The 14,762-nt window shown below is 46.0% G+C and overlaps 2 protein-coding genes across 2 annotated transcripts; both read left to right on the top strand.

Moving 5' to 3' along the window:
- Positions 1-316: 316 nt before the first annotated feature.
- LOC112456785 lies at positions 317-4,339 on the top strand. The gene is made up of 2 exons (XM_025019537.1): positions 317-1,611; positions 1,698-4,339. The coding sequence occupies exons 1-2, from the start codon at positions 449-451 to the stop codon at positions 4,267-4,269; spliced, it is 3,735 nt and encodes a 1,244-aa protein (XP_024875305.1). The 5' UTR covers positions 317-448; the 3' UTR covers positions 4,270-4,339.
- A 6,220-nt stretch (positions 4,340-10,559) lies between these two features.
- Positions 10,560-11,762, top strand: LOC112456784. The gene is made up of 2 exons (XM_025019536.1): positions 10,560-11,033; positions 11,142-11,762. The coding sequence occupies exons 1-2, from the start codon at positions 10,560-10,562 to the stop codon at positions 11,760-11,762; spliced, it is 1,095 nt and encodes a 364-aa protein (XP_024875304.1).
- Positions 11,763-14,762: the final 3,000 nt, after the last annotated feature.

Raw genomic sequence — 14,762 nt, 5'->3', positions numbered from 1 at the left:
CGTTAGCGAGGAAGAATCACGTGTAGCTCGCTGTACTGACGTTGTGCCTATTGCTGACTATCGCTATTGGGCGTTTAAATTTTGTAAACAGCTCTATGATTGTGAAGCAACATACATTAAAATTCACACAGGTATTGGGAAATACGTCGAATTGGTGGTGATGAACAATTCGATACGTTTGTATATGTACCCAAGGGTATGCCCTTATCGCGATAATCCTAATCATCCCCATCTATTGATGCTTCAAAAAACCTTTGAACGTGACTGTGATGATGATAATAATTGGGAGGATAATGTCCCTTACTTTTTGCCTCATTATGCTATGTCTGACTACTATCGCATTCAAAGTGGCAAACGATATTGTTCAGCGTGCGATCGAATCACGTGCAAGTGCTCCATCGAAGAATGTGACGTTATTTAAAAAAAGACAATATTAAAAAACAAAAACATGGAACATCTCGATAAAACGGAACGCGACCTGGTGGAGCTGTCCGACCAAGTAGCTACCTTGGGCGAATATCTTGCATGGGTACAGCGATGCGAGAAGTTTATTGAGCAGCTCGAAGAAGACTGTCGTTCCAAACGTCCGCGGCTCTCAGACGGCTCTCAGACTGTCGGAAACAGATCATCTTTAGTGGCAAGAATCGCGCGACTCGATGGTGCGAAGACTCTATTACAGAGACGGTTCGTACATATCGGTGGTGGTGGTGGTGAGCACGCGGTGGGCAGTAGTAGTAGTAGCGGTAACGAAAACGCGGAAAGACTCGTGTGGCGAGAGATTGATGCCGCGTTCGAATGGCGTGTATTGACCGGTGCAGTGATAAATATCAATTACATCGAACCGCGAAAATTTCTCGAAGATGCCGAAGTCATCGTGCTCGATCGTGTGCAAAACGTCATGCAAACACACGCAAGTGTAAAGATAAACACCGTGTTCAACGGCGAGTTTGTGACGGGTGACAAACGTGGCAATAAAAGTTTCAGCACGAGTAACTTTGAACTCTTTCGTTCGTCCAAACGGTCCGATCTGCGCGAGTGGTACAAGCTACACGTTATCGAGCCCACATTAGCGAAACTCGAAAATTTCCAGGAACGCGATAGCGGATGGGCTTTATCGCGTATACTCAATTTGACAGTGAACGTGAACAAGTACAATCCTTTGCGCGCGGGATGTTACATCAATTTACCGGAAAAAATTAAATTGAAAAAAGCTGTGATCAACGTGCAATCTATGGACAATGCGTGCTTCGCGTGGTCAGTGGTCGCCGCGCTGTATCCTGTCAAGGATCATACATATCGGGAATCCTCGTACCCTGATTACAAAAATATATTAAATTTACAAGACATTAAGTTTCCAATGACTTTGAAACAGATTAAAAATTTTGAAAAACACAACAATATATCCATCAATGTGTATACCATCGAGGGAGAGGAAACGCCGACCGTTCTCCCGATACGGCTCACCGACCTGAGGAGAGAAAAGCACGTAAATCTGCTGTACGTGCAGGATCCGCGAGACGACGTGGGACATTTCGCGTGGATAAAAAATCTATCCCGCCTTGTGAGCTCACAATTGAGCATGCATCGTGGTCGGAAATACTTTTGCGATCGGTGAGTACCTATACTCCTTTTAATAAAATTATAAAATATTGTATTGTTATATAAAAATTTACAAAATTGTGTTTTTCTTTTTGCAGATGTTTACATTATTTTCATTCGAGCGAGAAATTGGAAGCCCACGGTGTAGACTGCCGAGAGATAAACAACTGTGCCATCCGACTACCGAGCGAGGACGACATGTGGCTGAGTTTCAAGAATCACAGCAGGAAGGAACGACTTCCATATGTCGTGTACGCCGACCTGGAATGTACCCTCGAGAAGACGGATGCGGATCCGACAATGTCCACGTTCAAGTCTCAACATCATCGGGTATTTAGTATAGGATATTACGTGCGGTGCTCGTACGACGACTCGTTATCCGCGTATCGATTTCGTCGCGATAAGGATTGCGTCGCGTGGTTCACCGAGGAACTAAGACGTTTAGCACACGACGTAAAGAACATCTTGTCCGATAATATACCCATGGTGGATTTCACGCGAGACGAGTGGAAAAAGTTTAACAGCGCAACGCACTGTCACGTGTGCGAAAAACCGTTCGAGCCAGACGACGTGCGAGTACGCGATCACTGTCACTTGACCGGCAATTATCGAGGTCCCGCGCATTCTAATTGTAACTTAAATTATAAAAATTCTCACTTTATTCCCATAGTATTTCATAATTTATTGGGTTATGATTCTCATTTTATTATAAAAGAAATTGCCACCGCGTACGAAGGACATGTAGACTTACTCCCAATCACGAAGGAAAAATACATTTCGTTTACGAAGAACGTTAAAAGCACTGAAGATAAAGACAACCAAAATTGCATCAAATTAAGATTCATCGACTCGTACAAATTTCTTAGCACGAGTCTCGAAAAATTAGCATCCTTCCTCGATAAGGATAAGTTAAAAATTATACGTTCAAAATTTTCCGCGTTATCCGACCAAGATTTCGAATTATTGACGCGAAAAGGTGTCTTTCCGTACGAGTACATTGACTGCGTCGAAAAGTTGGAGGATACGTGTTTACTATCGCGCGACTCGTTTTACAGTTCATTGACAGGCGACACTGTATCCGAGAGCAATTACGCGCACGCCGTCAACGTCTGGCAGCGGTTCTCCATTCGAACGCTCGGTGACTATAGCGATCTGTATCTAAAGATCGATGTCTTGCTGTTGGCCGATATCTTTGAAAATTTTCGCGATAGCTGCGTCGCGAGTTATGGACTCGATCCGGCGTATTATTACACTTTACCGGGGTTTACGTGGGACGCTATGTTGAAGCATACGGGTATCAATTTCGAACTGCTCACGGACATTGACATGGTCATGTTCATCGAACGCGGTATTCGCGGCGGTTTGAGTCAATGTTCAAACAGATACGCGGTGGCCAATAACAGGTACATGCAATCTTATGATACATCGAAACCATCGTCGTACCTGATGTATTTCGACGTAAACAACTTGTACGGCTGGGCAATGTGCCAACCATTGCCATATGCAGATTTTCGATGGGTCGAAGACGTCTCGAATTTCGAGTTTAGCGCGATCGCTTTGGATTCGCCCACGGGTTACATTCTCGAAGTCGATCTAGAGTATCCGCAGAATAAACACGACGCGCACGCCGACTTACCGTTCTGTCCAACGCGCGATAAACCACCCGGCAAACGGCAGGACAAACTTCTCGCCACGCTGTACGATAAGAAGCGTTATGTCATACACTACGGCAACCTACAGCAATGCACGCGCCACGGTCTTCGCATCACAAAAATTCATCGCGTATTACAATTCGCGCAATCTCCATGGCTCCGCAATTACATCGAACTTAATACAAAATTTAGAACACAGGCCAAAAACGATTTTGAGAAAAATCTGTATAAATTGATGAACAACGCGGTTTTTGGGAAAACGATGGAGAACGTTCGAAATCACGTTGATGTAAAATTATTATCAAAGTGGAAAGGTAGATACGGCACGGAGGCACTGATCTCGAAACCAAATTTTCACAGCAGGAGCATTTTTTCGGAAAATCTGATAGCCGTTGAACTGCGAAAACTCGAGGTTAAATTTGACAAACCTATTTACGTCGGCATGTGCATTCTCGACATATCAAAAGTCTGTTTGTACGAATTTCATCACGAGTACATGTCTCCCCTGTATCGCGACAAGTGTAGAATTATGTACACCGATACGGACAGTCTGATATATCACGTAGAATGCGATGATGTGTACATGAACATGAAACGCGATATCGCTAAATTCGACACGAGCGATTACGCGATCAACAACGCGTACGGTATCCCACTCGCCAATAAAAAAATTCCGGGCTTGATGAAAGATGAAAACAACGGTGCGATTATGACCGAATTCGTCGGACTCAAGGCGAAGATGTATGCCTTGCGAGTGGACGGTAAGAAAGACTGTAAAAAAGCGAAAGGTGTTAAGAGCAACGTCGTAGCCAGGTCGACAACGTTCGACGATTACACGAGGTGTCTGCGAGACGAAATTGAAATGAAGCGACGGCAGGCTTGCATAAGGTCCGAAAAACACGAGGTGTACACCGTGTCCGAAACAAAAATCGCTCTGAGTCCGTACGACGACAAGCGATACATTATACCTAATTCGACCGATACGTTACCGTGGGGACATTATCAAATACCTTTGTAACGTGTGTATAAAATGTATAACGTATGTATTGTATAACGTATGTATAGTGTATAACGTATGTATAGTATAGTATAACGTATGAATTATATTATATGTAGTAACGTATTGTGAGTATTATATTACAGTATTGGAAAGAATATTAATTAATAAATAAATATATTGCACACATATGTGTATTTCAAACATTTACATGTATTACATATTGCATATTTTTATGTTATGAATAAAAAAAAGTTTGCACAAAATTAAATAACATTATCCTTGGATATCCATGAGTTGTGCGATCCATCGAATCCCAGCCATTTAACGTAAACCTCGTCGCCCCTCCTGCGCAGTACTTTCTCCACGAGATACACGTCCGGATAAGTCGCGCGATGCAACTCGTGTTCGTAGAACCCTCCAGAGACGGATTTTCCACGATAGTCCTCGAGTAGATAGGTTACGGGATTGGTACGCTGCACTTTAACGATCTTAAACACCTCGGTGGTCCAATTCGGCGTGTAACCCTTCTCGAAAATCGTCTTGTATTTGCTGACGCGTACCGAGTCGCCCGCTTTGAATTTTGCCGGACCCGCGATTTTTATCGTGCTGTATACGGTAGCCAAGAGTTTTTCGGCGATCGCGGGGGTAACGTCGACGGGTCGCATGCCGATGGTTCGATGCTTGCGCGCGTTGTAATCCGATACGAGTCGCGGCAAGGCGTCGACCCACTTGTAATTTCCATTGAGCGTAAACATCTTCCACATGTCGTTCTTGAGCGTGCGATTGAATCGTTCGACGACCGATGCCTTCAATACCGAATATGTGGAATAATGATTGATGCCATGTTTCTTCACGAGACGTTGCACGTCGGCGTTGTAAAATTCCTTCCCCATATCGGTTTGTAGGTTACTAGGGCACCTCCCGCTGTGTCGAATGATCTCTGCGACAGCGTTAGCTGTTTCGCTTCCGCCTTTACCCTTGAGTGGCGCAGCCCACGCGTACTTGCTCAACACATCGATGACGGTAAGTATGTAGTGGTAGCCTCCGTTGAAACGTGAATACGGACGCATTTCGACGATGTCAGCCTGCCACAGGTCATCGTACCCCTGCACTATGACGTGTCTTCGGCGAAAATTTCTTCTCGCCGGAGCGTGCAGTTCTTCGACGAGTCGTTGCTTCTCGATATTTTTACGTCCGTCGGATTTTAGTGATGTCATGTTTTTTTTTGTCGTTTATAACTTCTCGTTAGCCGTTTGTCAGCCGTTTAATTCCATTCGTCGTCGTCGTCGACGTTCTCTAGCCGTTTGTAGCCTTTCCTGTCTCCGCGTAGTTCGCAGCTGTTTCTAAATCGCTCGTAATCGTTTTTAAGCTGTTGTTGAACCGTTCGACAACCGTCCGACAACCGTTCTCGAACCGTTGAACAGCCGTCCGACAACCGTTCTCGAATCGTTCGTTGCTGTTCTTCGCCGTCGTTAATCAACCGTTGCTTCTCTTCACTCGTCGCCTTTCGATAATCGTTTCTGCTGTACCGTATGTCCATTGTTGTTGTTGGTTGTCGCGTCTGATTCAGCGATATTCGCACGTCGAAGCTTGTTTATCGCAGTCCGTAACGCTTGCAGATCCTTCTCGAACGCAGTCAGCTTCTCGTCTGATTCTTTTCGTTGATTGCTCAACATTTTAAAGAATTGATCAACGTACAGTTTGTTAACCGCGTCACCGTCAGTCTCAGGTTGCGCTACGCGACAAATCTTGCGCGACTTTGCGTCAAAGTCCGCGGCAGCGCGGCACAGAGCGTTATTGCGCACGAAATTTCTCATTAATCCGCTCCACCGATGGTACGAAATGGCATTCGTCGCGTCTCCGCTGTGTTCGAACAATCCAAATTTGTTGATCGGCATTTCGACGTTGATTGAACGGATCGCCGTCGCATGGTTTAATTTATAATAAGCCCGGCTTCGCGAAGTTCCTCGATGATCGACATGATCTCGTTGTCGTGGGCATTGTTGCCGGCGTGGCGCGAAGCGTCGAGCAATCGCAGACAATCCACCAACTCGTTGGGGTCGTCCCAGTGCACGTAGTCAATTTTATTGTCGGTTAGCGTCATCGCGCGAGGCACGGATAACCCCTTTCCGGATTTTTTCTTCTTGGATTCGGTCGACATCAACGGTGCGATTACCTGTGTATACTTGTATCCCCCGTTGCCCTTTAGTCGCTTGTTAGGATCGTGTTGGAATTTATGAGCACTCGTTGCCAACAGTATGCTCTTGTACTTTTGCATATCATCTTCCGTGTAGATATCGTCGTCGGGCATTCTCTTGAAGATCAACTCGTAAATACCGGGTGTGCCGGCGTATCGTACGCCGTCGATATAAATGTTATCCGCTTTGTCCACGTCAAAACGTTTATTACCGAGCATCAATTCATTATTGCCGAGATAAACGCCGTATGCTATGTCCATCGTTGGATAGGCGCCCAAAACCTCTGCGATGTAAATTCGGCTCATTGGACCCAAGTGATCTTCCAACGATTCTATAAACCATTGTCGACCCTCCGACGTTTTCAACCGTTTATGAATGGTTTTCCTGATCGAGTCGTCCGTGGTTTCAAAAACATTCGCGGTTTCAAGAAATTCGGGACTTGTACGTTGCACGGTTTGCGTCGGTGTAGAGGTTATCGGTGTAGAGGTTATCGGTGTAGAGGTTATCGGTAGTACTGTCGATTGATTAGATTTACGCGGTGTCAATGAAAGATCCGACCAGGAGTCTAATCGTTTCTTCTTTCTCTTCGGTGTAGCATCCTCCTCCTCCTGCCCGCGCTGTTGAACGGATAGCGGTTCGATTTTCGCGTCAGCGTCGCTTTCCGTCGGCTCCTCTTTCTTCACCGCGATCAAGCTCGAGTTGTCAACGATCTTTTTCAACGGCCCGATGAGAGGTTTAAAGTGCGTGTCCAACTCAATGTCCTTCTCGATCTTACCGGTCTTCAAAGCGCGAAGTTTTTTGCGAATCGAATCACTCGTCTTCGCAATCTCTTTTACAACCTTCTCGCGTTCGCTAATATTCTCGCTCCCGTCGATCGCGGCCATCGCGGAAAAAAGCAGGGTGTCGATCTCTCTCTCTCTCTGTAACGCTAACGTTTCACTTCTGACGAGGTATCGGCAACGACTGATCGCTTCTGCGGTATCGCGAACACGTTAAATCCTTTTCTGTATCGACCGTTCGAAAGCGCGCTGTCCTTGTCTATCACTACGAATTCGTACTTTTGTTGCCAACAATCGTGGCACAACGAACAAAATTCGTCGTACGGCATGTCGGTATTTACGTGATCGTTGTAGACGTGTTTCAAATTGGTACCATCCTGTTTGAACAGGATCAGCAGATTCGCGTTGTCGCGTATCAGATGTTTAGGTATTCTCGCGTACGTCTGACAGAGATAGAAGGAGTCGACGCTCGAGTGCCTGCCCATTGAGAAATACTCTCTCACCGCGTCTTGCTTATCGCACGCCACGTCATCGAAGACGAAGATCGAGTTTGGACGCGCGTCGCTCGGTGGAATGACGTCACTGTCATTGGAGAACGTAAAGTAGCCAATTTCGTCGATCGATGTCAACAAATTCTCCAAATATCGATATTTTGGCTGTTGCAACGATTTCGAGTATACGTACACGTTTTCGAAACGTACGCCGTGCGGACTTTCCAGCAAGCTTATCAAGACGTTGGTTTTACCGCAATTCGAGGGTCCGCAAATGATCGCGCGTATAGTAGTCGGTAACAACGTACCGTGCTTGCGTTTCTCCACGTTGCCCCCCATCGACCGTAATCTGTCGTCGCAATTGGTCACGCGAATCGCCAATGGTTGTCGCACGAATCTCATTTCTTTCCACACTGCCGACTCTCTGGCTGACTCGAACGCCTATTTATAGGCAAGCGGAACCGCGAATCGCTCAGTAGCAAAGATGTTCGTCGTACTGTCGAGACCTTCCGATATTCGCGGTTTGAGCGCCGAACAGCTGCAATTTGTGCCGAAAGCCGTTCTGTTGCAAACGTGCGGCAATCACGTCCACTACGTGTGGGACAAGCTTCCGGAACATATAAAGGCGGATTTGGAGGTTCAAGAATATCGTCGCTGTTACGAACATTACAATCAACCGTGGCAGCGAACGCACATCGACGGTCCCGCGCCAATGATAAAGGATTGCGGCGAATGTCAACGAAAAAAATTGGCGAAGGCCTGTTAAATCGCGCGATAAACGCACTTCCGTTCGAATTACACATTCCCAGCTATCAATTTTGCGGTCCGGGAACTTGTTTACAAGAACGATTGGCGAGAGGCGATCAAGGTATTAATCCATTGGACGCGGCGTGTCGCGAGCACGACATAGCCTATTCGCGTAACCGCGATCTCACCGAGAGACACGCGGCGGACGAGATACTCGCTGCGGAAGCGCGAAAACGCATTACCGCGAGAGATTCGACTCTCGGGGAGAGAGCTGCCGCTACAGCCGTCTGGGCGACCATGAAGGCTAAGACGAAGCTCGGAATGGGCTTGAAAACGAAAAAATCGAAAACGGTGAAGAAAAAAAAGCTAACGAATAAACGGATACTTCCGACAGCGAAACGAGGCGGTGTATTGCCGATTCTACCGTTGTTGGGAGTTCTCGGTTCTCTGGCCGGCGGAGCGGCGGGAGTCGTAAAGGCCGTGAACGATAACAAAACCGCGCGGCGTCAGCTGGAAGAGATGCAACGTCACAATCGCGCCGTGGAAGGTCGCGGACTTTATCTCGCTCCGTACAAATATAGACTAGGGCTGTATCTCGGCCCGCACAAACGCGGGCAAGGAGTAGCGTTGAAAATAAAAAAAAAAAAAAACGTCAAAAAGACGTTAAATATGCCCGCGGATATTACGACTAACGTACAATTGAATCGACTGGCAAGGCGTATGCGCGTACCGTTCTTCAGAGGTGTCTTCATGCGTGATTCGTTACCGATCGGCGGTGTACGTCGAAACGAGAGCGGTATCGTGAATTTGGACGATGCAGCGGGTCCCGGTACTCATTGGGTAGCGTACGCGAAGAGGGAAGATTGAGTCGTATATTTCGACAGTTTCGGCAATCTTCGACCGCCGAAAGAATTGGTGCGATATTTCGGGCCGAGCGTGACGAAGATCGAGTACAATTGCACGTCTTATCAGCGATACGATCAGAACATCTGTGGACAATTGTGCCTGCGATATCTCCGGACAATCGACGCTAATTTAAAGCCCGACGGTGCGCCGTGGTGACTCAGTATTCGTTAACGGTTTTCGCCGACATGTCTATAACGTTCACGCTGACGGGGAAGAGCAGCATCCTCGCGGAGCACTATTTTCCCGCCGTGGATCTGAGCGACGGTGACTACGAGCTCGGTCTAACGTGTTTTGAGACTTATCACACGATTCCGAACGTGAATTCTTCGAACAATAAATTTTATTTCGACGAGGATGACACGGAAATTACGATTCCCGAGGGATCGTACGAGATACGAGCCATACATGAGTTTTTGAAACGCGAAATTTCACGAAAACGCCCGCGACGCGTAAATCGTTCCAACGATGATCGTACGTCGGTCGCGAATATCGCGCGAGAGGCGACCGCTCGCGCGAACGGCTACGAAGACGAGGCCGCGGAATACCCGATAGTGCTCCGCGCAAATTACAATACGATGAAGAGCGAGATCAAGTGCGCTTTCAGAGTGAACTTTAACAAACCGAACAACGTTGGATCGCTGCTGGAATTCTCGTCGAAGCGTATATTGCAGCCGAGACAGTGGCATGAATCGGACGCGTCGATTAATATTATCAACGTAAACATTATCCGCGTGGAGTGCAACGTGACCGCGGGTGCGTACAGCAACGGCAAACGTGTTCACACGATACACGAATTTTCACCGAGCGTACCACCGGGATATAAGATATCGGAAACGCCGGCGCAGATCATTTACCTGCCGATCATCGCGCGAAGCGTTACGGATCTAACGATACGCGTCACGGATCAAGACGGACGATTGCTCGATTTTCGAGGAGAAGAGATCACCGTCAGATTGCACGTACGACGACTACAGCGATAACGCGCGACGTGTGACATGCTCGTGTTGAACGACTCGGAGCGTGCGACGGATAAGAATATCTTTACGACTGCGACGATCGACGATATCATCAAATCGACATTCGGTAGCGTTAAAACAGAGACGAAAACAGAGGCGAGAAAGAAGCTCAACGCATCGAACGTTAAATTTTTACAATCTCTGGGATTCGCGGTACGAAACATCTGAACGATGACTAAAATTCTTAACATCGGAGGCGAGCCGGTCTTTGACGATCGCATCGTCAAGATCGAGACTCACACGTACAACCCGTACGCCAACACAACGTTCGAGTATAGCGACGAGATACGAATACCTATACAACAGCAGGATCTGTATACGTTGCCGTGCGAAAGTTTTCTCTACGTCGAAGGAACATTGACGGTGACCAGAGCAGCCGGCCAAGCCGATAACGTGGTACTGGGGAATAATTGCGTCGCGTTCATGTTCGATGAAATTCGATACGAGCTCGACGGTGTGGAGATTGATCACTGCAGAAACGTAGGAATAACCAGCACGCTCAAGAACTACGTTACGGTATCGTCCGACAGAAGCGTGATCCTGCGAAACGCGGGCTGGGAACCGCATAATAACGCGAACGGATACTTCAATTTCTGCGTACCGCTCAACCTGTTACTGGGATTTTGCGAGGATTACAAACGCGTGGTGATCAACGCTCGTCACGAATTAATCTTGATACGATCGCGCACCGACAACAATTGTCTGTTGGGAAGTCTCGCGTTGGAGCCTACTGTCAAACTACTCAAGATACAGTGGCGAATGCCTCACGTGGTATTGAGCGAGGTCAACAAGCTGTCGATGCTGCGCGCCTTGGAAAACGGACGATATCTAAGTATGGGTTTCCGTTCGTGGGATCTGTACGAGTATCCCTTGTTGCAGAACACGACCAAGCACTCGTGGGCCATTAAGACCGCGACTCAGCTCGAGAAACCGCGATACGTCGTCTTCGCTCTGCAAACGGGTCGGAAGAACGTCATGTCCGCGGACACGAGCCGATTCGACGACTGCAAACTGACCAACGTGAAACTCTACCTAAACTCGGAAGTCTATTCGTACGACGATTTGAATTTGGACTTTGGTAAACACAGATGGGCGATTCTGTACGATATGTACGCGCGTTTCTGCAAGGGCTATTACGGATACGAATATCTCGAGCCGAGTCTCACCGTTTCAACTTTTCTACGTAACGGCCCGTTCGTGATCATCGATTGCTCTCGACAAAACGAATCCGTCAAAAACGCCACCGTGGATGTCAGACTAGAATTCGATTGCATGGAGAACGTACCGCCGAATACCTCTGCGTACTGTCTCATCATACACGATCGCGTGATCGAGTACAATCCGTTGACCAACGTAGTGCGCAAAATAGTCTGAGTGTTCGCGGCAACGTCGACGAAAATTTTTTCTCTCTTTAACTCCCGATACAAATTTATGAGAGGGGAAAAAGAGGGGAGCAGGATATAAAAATCAGAGTGTCGCGAAACGCGCGTCATTCCTCTCGATTCATGCATCGAAGAAAGAGAGATATTTCTTCATGTTTGCACCAACGTTCGTCGACCTGCAAGGTTTCGTCGTCGGGATGAAGTTTGTCGTGAAGGAGGTGGCGGTGCTGAGAAACGGGGTCGTTCTGGCGCATTACATCTTTACATGCCCCATGCCGTGGAATCTCCTCACAAAATCCGACAAATCGTGCGCTTTCTGGTTGATTCGCAATCACCATGGATTACGATGGAAAGACGGAAACGTGTCGTACAGCAAGGTGAAGCGTTTAATTACATCAGCGGTGCTCGGTGAGGAAGAGGACAACGACGACGACGACGACGAGATGCCGACTCTCGTGTACGTCAAGGGATGTCAGAAACGAGAATGGCTGGTAGATCTGCTTGAGAGTAAAACGAGAAAAAACCTAAACATCGAGACTCTGGATGCGGATTACGAAGATATCGAATCTTTAAATAATCTAGATGTTACCAATACTGTGCGATGTGGAAAACACATTAAAAATTGCGCATTGCAAAATGTATTAAAAATATTTAACTGGTGGTCGCGACGCCAGAGAGAATTGTCATCTTTTTAAAAATAAATTTTATACGTATGTGTAAATTTTTCAATGTTTTATTTCTTTTCCCTTTAGTCGATAGTGTACAAAATTAAAGAATAAGTAGGTATACGTGACGAATTCTAACTCGAGAGCTTCGAGGAGGGGGAATGGGGTATCAGTTTTAGACGAACATGTCTGAACATGTTTTGCGGTTGATGTCATGCGGAGGGGAGAGGGGGAGGGGGGGATATACGTCTTAATAAAGAAAAAACATCCTACCTTAGTCCCCTCTCCTAAAATTCAGAGCGCTGATTGCACGTTACAGAAACATTAATTTCCCCCTCCTTCATCATAGTTTTGGAAGGGTTATAGTGGGTGCTGTCGCGTATACTCGATTAATTTTATACGACTAGTCTCGTATCGGCTGCTTGTGCGAACGGTCCGCTTCTCATAACCGAGAGAAAAAATGTATTCCGTTGGAGGAAGCAACGGCGGCAACAGCGGCAGCAGACGTATGAATTATTACGTGCCGATTCCCGATGTTGAAACTGTAACGTGTGAAAACAAGTAAGTTTTGTATAATTTATAGAGCTTTATATTTTTTTATATCTTTTTTGCGAATTGTATTATTTTGAAAGTAATCTCATTATTTTTTTCTACAGCATTTCGTTGGATCGTCGCGCGGTTCGTATACTCAGCAGACGATATGCGCTGACAGCTACGGAATACAAATTCCTCGAAATTGGTATCAACGTGGGTCCACCGAGCTACGTGGAGATCGCCATTGGAGATCCTCGCCGAGGAAAGGAACTGCTGTTGTCTCTCGAAACGTGGAAGGCGCTATACGAGCAACGGCAAAATATTCAGAATTTCTTTCGCAATGACTTCAAAGATATCCATAGTTTTATAAACGTTGGACCGCTAACAGTGAGAGTTTGTACGGTTAATAACATCAAACTCATACGTCTCGAATCTGCAAACGTATGCTTGAGAATGACCGAATCGACGTTGCATCGTATGTTCGATCTCGATCGATGCATCGATGCGAGATTCAATCATTTGATCAGAATACTTGCGACGGTCGATGCAAAGTTTGCGCAGTTCTCCGATATCGCGTCCACTGCAAAGGATCCCAAGGAAGCGTCGAATGTAATATACGCTAGCGATGCGTTCAATACGAATCAGATCATTGATTGTGAGCTCGCAGCTTTAGTTTTTAGCACGTAAGATATATTATGTAAAAGAAGAGTTAAATAAACAGGCTTTTCTTACACCCTAAAACGAACGATGTATTTTTCTTTTGCGTGCATGTCCTTCACCCACTGTATCTAAAATTATCTTTCCTTCTCCCAATTATTTATTATAAAGAAAAGAAACGCGAGCGAAGGGGCGCGAGCGAGAGAGGACGCGAACGAAGAGACGCGAGCGACAGAGAACGCGTTCACATGTGTCGATGCTCCGTCGAACTTTTGCCTGCCATTGTAGTGCGAGACATATTTCATTTTAATTTCTTTTCGTTGGAAGGGGCTGTCCGTTTGTAAACTGTTACCATTTCTTTCTCTGGTGACATTTTACCCCGCTTCGTTCTGCAACCGTCGTTGCAGAACCGAGAATTCAGTCTCGTCGAGTCCGCGAAACTAAACGTTTAAAAGCTTCAGTAGTGTCAAAAATTATGGTGCAGTACGTAGAAGTACTGATTCCGAGGGAGGGCACGGTATGGAAGACACGGTGACAGTGTATAGTGAATAGTGACAATATAGTTTTTTAAATATGTTTTTTTTCTGTTTAGCAGATGCAGTTAAATATACAGGTCGTGACGGATGAGCGGTGGGTGCGGGTGCGCATTGCACGGGAACACGTAAGTCTTATTTTTTGTGCGTGCGCGCGTGTTTTGAAAAAAAAGTACAATAATATTTTATATATATTAATTTTACAGCTGTGGATGAGTTATGTGATACCGGGATTTATCAATATAGCTCACCGGCGTTGGATCCAAGAGGATAGACGAGATGAGAGAGATATGTGTGATTACCGAGAAACATCTCGATACGCGTTACTCAAACTTTTCGGAGAGGATACCTCCGACGAGGAAGAAAATGAAATCTGGTAAAATAATCGCTTTTTAATAAAAAAAATTTGAATTTTTATTAATTATATTAATCATATTGCATTTGTATGTTTCAGGTGAAGATCCTCCGGATAAATTGATGCTCCTTATAAATTTTTTAATTTTTATATTATAAATTTTCTCGAAATAAACAAAAAATTAAATAATTATAATATTTATTTATTTCCCTTCCTTCTCCCTACCTTAGATAGTTTAATTATATATA

Source organism: Temnothorax curvispinosus, unplaced genomic scaffold, assembly GCF_003070985.1.
Source record: "Temnothorax curvispinosus isolate PA1 unplaced genomic scaffold, ASM307098v1 QBEX01007155.1, whole genome shotgun sequence".
NCBI classification, from domain to species: domain Eukaryota; kingdom Metazoa; phylum Arthropoda; class Insecta; order Hymenoptera; family Formicidae; genus Temnothorax; species Temnothorax curvispinosus.
This window is presented reverse-complemented; position numbering and strand designations above follow the sequence as displayed.

Coding starts and splice junctions, on each gene's coding strand:
- LOC112456784 (XM_025019536.1), top strand. CDS start 10,560: ATGACTAAAATTCTTAACATCGGAGGCGAGCCGGTCTTTGACGATCGC. Junction 11,034..11,141: donor GCGAGGATTACAAACGCGTG/GTGATCAACGCT, acceptor CTCAAGATACAG/TGGCGAATGCCTCACGTGGT.
- LOC112456785 (XM_025019537.1), top strand. CDS start 449: ATGGAACATCTCGATAAAACGGAACGCGACCTGGTGGAGCTGTCCGAC. Junction 1,612..1,697: donor CGGAAATACTTTTGCGATCG/GTGAGTACCTAT, acceptor TTCTTTTTGCAG/ATGTTTACATTATTTTCATT.